We start from the raw sequence: 12,689 nt of genomic DNA on the forward strand, positions 1-12,689 counted from the left end.
TGGATATATCTTTAATCTGTGCACAGGAAATTTTTCTCCCAATTATTATCTGACTTCTCCAACTGCTCAAACCTGACACTCGTCAAAAAGCATGGTCTTTCTAAAATTTTGCTGTGTATGTCATCCCTTTTTCAGCTAAAATTCAATATTCATATACCAAATAAAAATAGACATTTCCATGATTCTAGTTATGTACAACACATTGCTCTTTGTCATGTGATTTAATCAGAATACGAGCTCAAAGTAGGGGGTCAGTCATTATGAAATGGACAATAGTTCCTGGAACACCAGTGATGAGAACATGGTCCAAACACATCCTTGTATCTGCTTCATACATTCCTGGACTTGATCTCTGTTAACACATCCCCCCTCCTTTCTTCATTATACTTATATGTAATTTATTATCATTCTTGTTTGTGTCCTAATTCTTAATTGTACTATTCATCTCTTTTTCCCTGTAATCTACCTATATTTCTCATTCTGTGTTTATCATCTGTGGACAGCGGCTGGCACAGTGCTTAACAATGTATCATCTCTGATCTACACTCTTTGCTTCCTCCTCCTTTATCTTTGTCTACCCTAATCCTCACTACCAGTGTATTTCTCTCATCCGTAGGATCTGAGTGACCTTTGTTTACTTTTTTTAATCTTTGAAAATTTATTCATCTCTTCATAATGAAAGAACTGTTAGTACCAAAAGGTAAATAAATTAATAGGTCACTTTTACTTGCTATCGGCAATACTCCACATTTCACGTTTTGAAGGTAAACAGTGATCACAATAAATCTTTGCAATTATCTTTCATCCAAAATATTCAATTACAGTAGAACTTTCATTTTACATTCTCTGATTTTACGTTTTTCACTATTCTACACCATAAATTTGTAGCCCCTGTGAAAAACCCGTAAGATCAGTGTTAAAAATTCCCCAATTTTACATTTCTTCCTAGTAAGGCTTTCCTTGATTTTAAGTGCTACTCGATCTCTCGCTTGACTTCGACCTATATTCTCTGCCTACTCACATTTGATGTGACTGAACAAGTTGTAAGTGGCACAAAAGGCACCACAGGTGTTGGTGGAGTTAAGAGAATTTTTTAGGGCATTGTGAAGAGGCGAGATGTGAGAGAGAAAATCCTCACATAATCCACGATCGGTGTTGCCAACACAACTTGCCACATTTAGCGTCGTGGTGCAAGCGTGATACAACTACTGCTATTTTATAGCGGTAATGGAAAAATAAGACAGTCAACGCAAAGTGCTCCAGACTGAGCCAATATGTGACGAGAAGGGCCAGCCACCACTTTATCTTCTGTCACTTATAACCCAGTCTCATCTACTTGCACGTATTTCTGATGTACTGCATTCAGCAATAATATCAATCTTCAACCTTTTAAATTCAAACACTGAGTCCTGAAGAATATTCTCAGTCATAGCTGAGGAAACGTCGTCCATTTCTGGCTAGTGAACTTTTATTGACTGGTGACTTGTTAAGTCACCCAATTGCCAGTGCAGCCACCATAACACAATAATACACGTAAAATGAGATTATTACTGGTGGAGAGGGGGACTCACCCTTCAGCACAGGAGTGTTGGTAGGGATGAAAGCATTTTGTGAAGTACTGAAAATATGCTTTTCATGCAGATGATGTGTGCTTTGACAGAAATTTCACACGGAAATAGAACAAAGGTTTTGCGATAGCACATTTTAAAGGCTTTCGCATTCAAACCTGACATGATGCAGTTGCAATAACTATATATATTACTCGTGTACATACTTTGCACCACACACAACACACACTGTAGATTGTAAAGACTGGCAGCAGTAATAGAGGACATGAAGCAAAACTGTAGCACCTAAGCTGTCTTTCAAATTTACATTTTGCACAGTGTACGGAAATTCACTGATCTGACTTCTAATAAACTTATAACATCAACTGAGGCAGTAAACTGATTTTTTCATGTCTCTGTTTCTCTCTTCAAGTCTAAAATAACATTTTAACATTGGTGAGCATATTAAGTGCAGCTTGTAAGAAAAGTATTAAACAGTAACAGCAATGGTGATGATGTATGTCATTAAGCAGATGTCCACATTTATCATTTAGTTTTTTGTTTTAATTCAACACGTTCATGAATTTTGCTTGGATGATCTCTCAAAAACGTGCATTTTTGAATGTATAATTTGTGGCTGTAGCATGTCAGCAAACAGCTGAATTACCTTGTACCCAGACACCAATTTCATTTTTTTTATGAGTTTTCATTTGCTATTAACATATCTGTGATTTTTTGAGAACTGATGAAATTAGTTACCACAAATTATTCTGTAAACCTTGTATTGTGCATTTAATTTCCTTCACTTAGATATATTGTTTACAAAATATTGGAGAGGATTGCTGTTTTTAATCATATATGCCAATTACATGTGTTTTTGCTCATATTTTTGGGGATTTAAACATTTTTCTGGAGTCTGCATTTTCCTAAATTTTGCATTTTTTTACGTCTGGAGCACACAAAAATGAAAAATAGGGGTTTCATTGTACATAGTTTTTAGTTTTATTTAAAATATGTTATGTATGTAACTGATGAAAGAAAAAACATGCAATGAACCAAATGAAGCAGACAAAAGGCAATACAGACATCTAAAAAATGAGAATGACAGAAAATGCAAAATAGCAAAGAAGCCATGGCTGGAGGAGAAATTTCAAATCTGTAAAATCATGTAAGGGTATGGGAAACATAGAAGCTACATACAGTAATATCAGAGAGGCTTTTGAAGAAATGAGAAGTAGTTGTATGGACAGCGAGATTTCGGGTAGCAAATCTGTAATGAGCAAAGAACAGAAGGGCGAAAAAGGGAAGGAATATATAGAAGAGCTATACAAAGGAAATAAACCTGAAGAAAAGTATGGAAAGGGAAGAAGAAGTTGATGATGTGGAGCTGGCTGATGCACAACTGCTAGAAAAATTTGACAGAGCACTAAAATACCAACGAAACAAGGAACCTGGGTAAAATGACATTTTCTATGAATTATTAAGATACATATGAGAACCAAGCATCATTTGGTAAACAAGATATATGAGACAAGCAAATACCCTCAGACTTCAAAAAGAACACAGTACCTTCAGTACCAAGAAAGGAGGATGATGAAAGGTGTTAATACTACTAAACTACCACTTTAATAAGCCACAAGCACAACATAGTAATCTCATCTACATACAGAACACTTGAAAGACTGGCAGAAGCCATGGCCATACAAATTATCGTAGAAAGTACACAGAAGAAAGACAAACCAACATTTATAACATTTGTAGACTTTAAAAAGCTTGTGACAGTGTTTAATTTAATACACTCTTGAGCAATGTGAGGTTATGGGGGATAAAATACAGGAAGTGAAAGATTATCAGACATTTGTACAGAAATCAGATAGCAGTTGTAAAAGTCAAAATACTTGAAATGGAGGAAACAGTTGAGAAGAGAATGTAACACGTTAATTGACTATACTCCATGTTATTCAATCTGTACATAGAGCAAGCAGTACAAGAAAGCGAGGAGAAATTTGGAAATATAATGTAATTGGATACATAAAAAATCTACTCAACAAGCAGTTGCAGAACACACATATAAAAGGTATTACATCTGGTAGCTTTCGGAGCCAGTGGCTTAGACTAGTGAGTTTTAGGAAAAGGGGTAGAGTTCAGAAAAGTCATCCAGAACCTCAGGTCTTACCAGACAGGATGTAAATGGAAGTCAGCCCTGACCCAGTGTCCTGGGTGACTTTTTCAAACTCCATCGCTTTTCCTAAATCTCACCAGTCCTTTTCCTTCACCTCTCTTCCTTTCCCTTCAGAAAGGACAGGCTATATATAGTTGGTGATAGCATGTTTGTTGCTGTTAGAAGAAGTTTACCTCATAGCGAAATTGAAGTAGATAGTTCCTGTGAGTTAGTACGGGTAGAAGTCATTCTTGCTAAACTGAATAAAATAACAATTGGATGCTTTTACCGACCTTCCAACTCAAATGATACAATTGCTGAAAGGTTTAAAGAAAATTTGAGGCTAATTTCAAACACGTAGTGAACTCATACAATTATAGCTGGTGGTGGCTTCAATTTACCCTCGATATGTTGGCAAAAATACATGTTTAAATCTGGAGATAGACATAAAACAACATCTGAAATTGTGCAAATGCATTCTCTCAATATTATTTTGAGCAATTAATTCATGAGCCCACTCAAATAGTAAATGGTTGTGAAAACACACTTTACCTCTTAGCAACAAATAGTCCTGAGCTAGTAACAAGCATCAAAATGGGTACAGGGGTTAGTGAAAACAGGGCTGTCATAACAAGACTGAATACCATAGCTCCCAAACCCACCAAAAATAAACTAAACGTATGTCTAATCAGAAAAGAAGATAAAAATTGCTTGATGCCTTCCTGAGAGACAATCGCCACTCCTTCCACATTAACAATGTGAGAGCAGAGGTTGTATGTAAGGTAGTCTAGCAGCAAGACACAATCAATGCTGTCTCTGTGCAATAGCAATGGAAATACTATTGATGACAGTGCTGTTAAAGCAGAGTTACTAAACACAGCCTCCCAAAATTCTTTCACCACTAAAGACAAAGTAAACATCCCTGAATTCAAATCGAGAACAGATGCCAACATGAGCAGCTTAAAAGTATATATTATCTGTGTAATGAAGCACCTTAAATCACTTAATGAAAGCAAGTCTTCCAGTCCAGACTGTATACCAATTAGGTTCCTTTCAGAGTATGCTGATGCAATAGCTCCATATTCAACAATCATATATATATTACCTCAAGGAGAATGCTCTATTGATACAGAGTCATTTAGTAAACATTGTTCTTATGAAACACAATTAGCTCTTTCCTCAGACGAAGTGTTGAGTGCTATCAACAAGAGATTTCAAATTATCTCATATTTATAGATTTCCAGAAGGGTTTTGACACCGCACCTCACAAGCATCTTGTAATCAAACTGCGTGCTTATGGAATATTGTTATGAGACTGAATTTGTGATTTCCTGCCAGAGAGGTCACAGTTCGAAGTAACTGACAGAAAATCATCGAGTAAAACAGAAGTGACTTCTAGCATTTACCAAGGTAGTGTAATGGGCTCTCTGCAGTTCCTTATCTATATAAATGACTTAGGAGACAATCTGGGGTGCCATCTTAGACTGTTCGTGGACGATGATGTCATTTATCACCTAGTAAAATCATAAGAAGATCAAAACAAACTGAAAAGCCATTTAGAAAAGAGATCTGCGTGGTATGAAAATTGGCAATTGACCATAAATAATGAAAAGTGTGAGGTCATCCACATGAGTGTTAGAAGGAATCCATTAAATTTTGGTAACATGATAAATTAGCGAAATCTAATCGCTGTAAATTCAACTAAATACCTAGGAATTACAAATACAAAAAACTTAAGCTCAGAAGAACACATATAAAATGTTGTGAGAAAGGCAAACTGAAGACAGGTTTATTGGCAGAACACTTAGAAGTTGCAATAGATCTACTAAAGAGACTGTCTGCACTACACTAGTCTGTCCTCTTTTAGAGTATTGCTATATGGTGTGGGAATCTTACCCAATAGGATTAACACAGTACATCTAGAAATTTCAAAGAAATTGAGAAATAGGGGACAGAGTGTCACAGGCATGATACATGATTATGGATGGACATCATTAAAACAAAGGCTTTTCTTGCTGCAGTGGGATCTTCTCACGAAATTTCAGTCACCAACTTTCTCTTCCATACGAGAAAATATTTTGTTGATGCCAACCTACATAGGGAGAAACTATCATCATCATAAAACATGGAAAATCAGAGCTCACACAGAATGATATACGAGCTCATTTTTTCCATGCACTGTGCAAGAATTGAATAACAGAGAACTACTGAAAAGGTAGTATGATGAACTCTCTGTCAGCCACTTAAGTGTGTTTTGCAGAGTATCCATGTAGATGTAGATGTATATTTTGAAAAGAGGTTATAAATAACCTAAAATCAATAAAACTAAAACAATGGTAATCGACTGAAGCTGAATTATATCAGGTGATGCCAAATGATTTAAGTTAGTTGATGAAGGCACGAGAAAACAGAAAATAAAATGCAGATAGGCAGTAGCAAGTATAGCTTTTTTGAAAAGCAATAATATGTTAACATTTAATTTAAATTTAAGTGCAATGAAGTCCTTAATAAAGCTATTTCTCTGGCATATAGCCTTATATGAAGGCAAAATGTGGATTATAAACAGTACAGGCAAGAGAGAAAAGAAGAATATGGAGGAATGCTTTATATTAGTTTGGTAGATTAAGTAGCTACTGAGGAGGCATTGAACTGAATTGGGATGAAAGATTTTTATGCCAAAATTTCAATTTGGGATAACATGATAGAAAACATATCACAGACTGAGATTTATTAGAAGAATCCCTAGGGTGTGAAGTCTACCCATACACTAGATGGCTTACAAATCCTTCATCTGACTAATACTTAGGTATTGATTCTCAATCTTGGAGCCCTATGTTGTAGGCTTGACATAGATACACAGAAACGCAGCATATTTCATCTGCAGTTCCTTTAGTAAGAGCCACAGAGATGCTCATCTGCTTCCAGTCAGAAGGTGCTGCAAAAGAGTTTTTGTTTATCTCAGTATGGTTTACTGTTTAAATTCTGACAGTGTATGCTATGCTCCTAGGATTCGACTAACAGATTGTTTCCACCTATATGTATTTTATGAAAACATGAAGGTAAAATTACAGAGATCAAGATCACACAGAAGCTTACCAACAGTAACTGTTCCCACAACCCATTCACAACTAAAACAGCAAGGTGTTGAAGTGACTGCAGTATAGTAAGTACCCTCCACTACACACAATACTGCGGCCAGCAGAGTATAGATGTAGGTGCAGATCTTGAGTCATGAAGTAATGCTTAATTTGGTAACAGAGGGAAGTGTGTGTGGGAGGGAGAGTGTAAGAACTGTAGAGAGAGACCAAGGTTTGATTACAGTCCGTAGATTCAAATATATGTATGTTGCAGTATGTAGTAGGCTTTAGAAATGAGAACACTTCCACAGGGTAGACTAGCATTCAGAACTGCATGGAACCAGAGGACACCAATAGTGCATTAACATGACATGCCTTTCGCTCAGTGATAATAAATGCACAGCTTTAGAACATTTATAGAGTGAAACACATTTTTCCTAATGCCCTGACTGTATCTCAGCTAATGATATTGAAATTATAATCCAGTTTGTCCAAAACTAATAACATCAATGAATTACAAAGGGATTTTCATATTTTCACAGTGACAACGATTTTTTGTTTTGTTACAAACACCACATGGAAAGAAGGAATCTGGGTGAAGAACAGCAGCAGAATTTTGCAAAGCTAGTAATTGCTAATTTAAAAAGTTATGTAATAAAGTAACAAAAAAGAAATCTTTGTCATAAATGTCTACGTGTTAACTATGAAGGGATATAGATATGATATAACGCACATTTACATAGAACTACAAGCAAAAGAAAATTTAATGTAAGCTTGATCCAGGCCATAACCAGTAATTCTAGATGTTTAATTCCAGTATTACAGAAAGATTAACACAGTCGTATTGTTGAAAATTATTCACACTGAGTGTAGAGACTGTATTATTTCACCCTGTCACATATACTCGTAATATACCAGTGGCCCAAGTATCTGTAACGGGAGGAAATGTGTGCTGTAGCAGTAATAAATTACACACACAAACCTTCCTTGTGAATCAGTCTATTAGTGAAAACCGTATCAAAATCCCTATAGTACTTCCTCAGATTGACCTCCACTTACAGGTAGAAAAATATGGCAGGAGACATTAATTTATAATATGAAGTGAGAGCTCGTGACTGATATTACTGAGCATCTTCATCTGTTTTCTACTTCTGTACCAGTTTTATCGACCTGTTCTTACCGTAGTTCGGCTGCATGGAAGTGTAATTTCTAATCAAGGATTTTTTTATAAAAATTGAACCTTATAAAAATCTATGAATATTTTTTTCACGATTCTGTTTATAGTGTTGTCATCTGTTATTTTAAAAAGGTTTTATGATAGTTATGGGGCACATGAAAAGTGCAAAAGCAAATGAATTGGTCATTTTGAAAAGGGGTCATCTCCAATTTTTTCGCAAAATTCTTTTTCAATGGATTCTGTTTCTCTGGCATCTGTTCAGTGATTCCTCGTGAAAATGAGTCAAATCTCATCATTGTAGTGTGTTGCAGCTGAGAAGAAACATAGCATTCATTCTGAAAAGGAGTTGTGTCTCAGAGATGGCCCATTTTCAAAATGTACTGCACACTCATGTTGGACTCTGTCTGCCCCACTTTTCTCCCATTGTTCCCCCTCTTCTTCTACCTTTGTTGTGGTTGATGCAACAATCCCTGCCAGTCTGTCATTTGCAGTCTAGTGCCATTATTACAGCTTTACACTTACGCACTGTGTTAATGTTTGTTTCTGTTAAACAAACATGCCTTTGTGAGGAAGTGAAAGCTCATCAAGTATGTCCTCTTTCCTCAAAAAAAGGAGAGAGAAGAAGAAGAAGAAGAAGATTGGAAAGGGGCATATTAACTATGTTGGAATACTTGCAGTAGACTGGAAACCCCTGCAAGTAAGTTTCTATTCACGCCCACCCGGCTAGCCCCACAAACTAACGCACTGCTTCTCAAGCGGGAAGGCATGCCGGTCCTCGGCACAAATCTGCCCAATGGATTAGTGTAAAGGTCCGGTGTGCTGGCCAGCCTGTGGATGATTTTTAAGGTAGTTTTCCACCTGCCTCAGCAAATGCGGGGTGGTTCCCCTTATTACGCCTCAGTTACAATATGTCGGCGATGGCTGGACGAACACTGTCTCCACATATGTGTACACCATAAGGACTCTAAAATGCAAACATTTGGGGCTAAACTTGTCTGGTATGAGACGTTCCTGGAGGGTGGAGGGGCAGGGGGGGGGGGGGGGGGGGGCAAACTGCACAATAATCCTGGGTCCATTGTGGAGTGGTGGTGAGATAGGTGGACTGCTGTGCCTTTTGTGGGGTTGTGAACCACTGAGGCCTCCGGCGGGATGAAGCTCTCCGACGTTTCTAGGTCTCCGCTTTAATACACAGTACACAAGTTTCTACTCTATAAATGAAACACCTGAAATGTCCACGCACACTTGTACACATATATTCTAATGTTTGCACTTCGAAAATTTCAAAAATCATCATCATTCTCAAATTTGTGATTGTAATAAGCTTTTCTTGCTACCTGTTATTATTATTTTTTTATTTTTAGGTGTTTTTCCACTATATCACCTGAAAAAATTATGGACTGATCAAGACAGTGAATAAGTTTAGTGCCAAGGATGAGCGAGATGTTATTCTCCAAGGACTAATCAATGTCCCCCCACAAAAAAACTGCAAGAAATGCTTGTTTGATGAAGATATTCAAATAAAAAGTAAGTCAAAGATTCGCAAAATCCAATCAAATATCTTCCAAGTACCATATTGTATTGTTCAATAATTGTCATCGAGTGCTTGAAGTGTGAAGAGGTAGATATCAAAATAAGAAGAGAACACTTCTTAAAGGATAATTCCAAACGTGCTGCAACCACTGAACTTATTGTTCACAAGAAAAGACCCCCAAAACTCAAAAAAATGAATATTGTCTGACCAACATGCAAAGAAAATGAAAAAGTATCTGCAGTGTGCTTTGATTACACGCAAAATATTCCCCCGTCTTGTTTGCCTAGACAAGAGGTCTGTTATTAGTCAGCTATGGCTAAACGAATTTTGCATTCGCAATTTCAAACCTGGAAAAGCAACTTTTTACTCATGTATTGAAAAGGAAGGGAAAAAAGGTCCCAATGAAGTTCTCTCTTTTTAAGTGACATTACAGAATACATCCCTAGTGAAGCAGAACAGCGTAATCTATTCTGTGATGGTTGCCTAGGGAAAAACCTGAACAATACCAAAATAGAATTCTTATTCCCATTGTCATGAAGAGAAGGTTTTCAAAAATAATACCGTACTTTGCTCAAGGCAACCATTCCTTCAAAGATTGTAACCGAGATTTTTCAATAGTGAAAAGGAAAATTCGATATCAGGACAGGATTTATTCTCCTCAACAGTACGAGATATAATTGAAAGGTCATCAAATTTGAGTAAATTGAATGTAAAGCATGCTACTCATCAAGATGTGGCAGCATTCAATACTTGGTGGCCCACATCCTTCAAAAAGAAAGTCCTTTCAACTGAAAGTTTTGGCCAAGCAACCCCTAACAAAGAAAAATCTAATTTTGCAATGAATAAGTATTATGAATTTCAATTTATAAGTCAGGTACCAGGAACTGTGATTGTGAAACCCCCTGCAGATTGCATAATAGAGGAGCAATTTCACTTACTACGGAAATAATGAACTGGCTCATTGCTATTCATCCGAGATCCATCTAATAATCCATCTTATGCTGGGAAAATTCCTATAAATGTTGAGAAAATCGAAGATTTAAATAAGTTGTACCAATACATATGAGATACACACAAGGAATTTGATGATGAGATTTACCTTTGGCCTGCCACCATGAATGATGAAGCTTCTGAAGAATTCTAAAACAAAGTTCATTTTATTGTGTGGACTTCCCAGAACCATCGTGCTGTTTTCACAGTTTTTTCAGTTTATTTGTGTGAGGGCACAAGACTCATTTGGAGATTTTTGTAATATTGCAAATACACATACTCTTTACATTCAACATAAAAAAAAGAGCATTTTGAAAACAAGTCATCTCTCTCATGAAAAATTAATTTTCTTGTGTACAAGAACAGGTTAAAACTGTCCAAAATAACATTTTTATTTCTAACAAAACAACTGTTAACAGAAAAAAGATTCATCACCATTCTGCAAAATGTTAGCAGTATAATATGGTTTTTGTTTCTCCAGTAAAATTTGGAAAACTGGAGATGACCCCTTTTCAAAATGGCCAATTCAAATACACACATAAGTAAATAAATGTAATACCTTTTGCATGTTTGAATTCAATAAGATAACGCTTGATTGGAGACTTTCCATCATATGGTGCAGCCCAAGACAACTGAACAGACCGGCCAGATTTATCCAGAACTTTCAAGCCATCAGGTACTTCAGGAACCTCTGTCAAAAAATCAATGCTGTTGCATGTACTTGTACAGAATGCAGGTGTGTGTCCAACACAAACAGTATCTACTGCTTCCAGCTATCAGCATTACTACAGCAAATATTACCTTGAACAATCATATTAATGCTTGTATCATCACTCCCAAATGCATTTGTAGCAACACATGTGAACAGAGCAGAATCCTCTCTCTCGGTTCGTTTTATGCTCAGGTCAGACAAAACACCATTAGGAAGTATTTCCTCTCTGATCGTGTATCTGTGAAATGGTGTTGCAGTAACAGCAATTGAGAAATAACCACAAAGTAAAAGTTCACATTAGTATAATATATTCTGAACACACTGCTAAACTGAATGTTCTAGAGAACAGAATAGTTACATACCTTCACTTACAAAGTATCTTATACAAATAAAAACAATGTTAAGAAAAATTCACTAAATGTCTTAAAATGTACTTTATTACCAAAAATTTGTTTCTAAGTTGCTTTTTTAAGGAATTAAGCAGTGTTTAATCCCTCCTACCAAGATATATAATTATCATATTATATGTTTATTATCAGTCTTCAATTTTTTGGGAAGATGAAAAGACCACTGAGAATTACCACTACCAGTCACAAACATTGTCAACTATTGTATTACTTATTTATTTAGTGACATGTTTCGAGGGTTATACCTCACCTTCAGGCTAAATGACATTACAAAACAACTTTACAATAAGGTCATATTGATGTCACAAAGTGAGTGACTGTTACAAAACATTTTCCTGCAAACATCAGTCAAGCTTCCAAAGCGACATTGCCTCTTACTAAGTTTTCTCTTTTTCCACAGGATGACCACAGCATTTACGAAAAGACTATGTACCATCAGTATGACCTTATTGTAAAGTTGTTTTTGTAATGCCATTTAGCCTGAAGATGAGGTATAGCCCTAGAAACATGTCGCTAAATAAGTAAGTAATACACTAGTTGACAAAGTCTGTGATTGGTAGTGATAATTTAAAAAAATGTTTACCAGTGAGAGTATCTGATGAATAGAATCAACAGCACTACAACCACTTTTCAGTAGGGTTCTTGTTTCAACTTTTGTTTGTGAGCATGAACTGCAGTAAGAAACACAGTGGACTGCAACTTATGAAGGAAAATACACTTGAGAAAACTATAAAATTTCAAAGAAATAGAACAGCTGATCATCACTTACGTTTAGGAGTAAAAATTTCAGTGCTGCTGATAGACACTTTTAAAAGTGGAAAACTTGTCCCACGTAGTAGCTCAAAAGAGCTACTAGTTCCTTCCTCTGGGATACGATGACTAATGTTAGAGAGGAGGATCAGATCATTCACATCCTGGGATGTTCTAAGAATGAGGGGAAACTGGGTTGAAGGGGAAAGTGTCAGAGAGAGTAGGTTAAACACACCATATTCATAAGCACTGGGCCATGATGTTAACCATTAACAGAGATTCACTCTGCACATTTTATGTACAAATGGTCAGCATCAAACTGGCTGTGTGCATGAAT

General features: G+C 36.3%; 1 protein-coding gene across 1 annotated transcript in view; it reads right to left on the reverse strand.

Moving 5' to 3' along the window:
• The window catches only part of LOC126091914 (Down syndrome cell adhesion molecule-like protein Dscam2), an 895,908-nt gene that overhangs the window by 158,554 nt on the left and 724,665 nt on the right, over positions 1-12,689 (reverse strand). The window contains exons 18-19 of the mRNA XM_049907230.1: positions 11,285-11,433; positions 11,043-11,174 (exon numbers count right to left, since the gene is read on the reverse strand). Of these exons, the coding sequence (XP_049763187.1) occupies positions 11,043-11,174; positions 11,285-11,433 (281 nt within the window). The remainder of the gene's footprint in view (positions 1-11,042; positions 11,175-11,284; positions 11,434-12,689) is intronic.

The sequence above is a fragment of the Schistocerca cancellata genome, chromosome 7 (genome assembly GCF_023864275.1).
Source record: "Schistocerca cancellata isolate TAMUIC-IGC-003103 chromosome 7, iqSchCanc2.1, whole genome shotgun sequence".
NCBI classification, from domain to species: domain Eukaryota; kingdom Metazoa; phylum Arthropoda; class Insecta; order Orthoptera; family Acrididae; genus Schistocerca; species Schistocerca cancellata.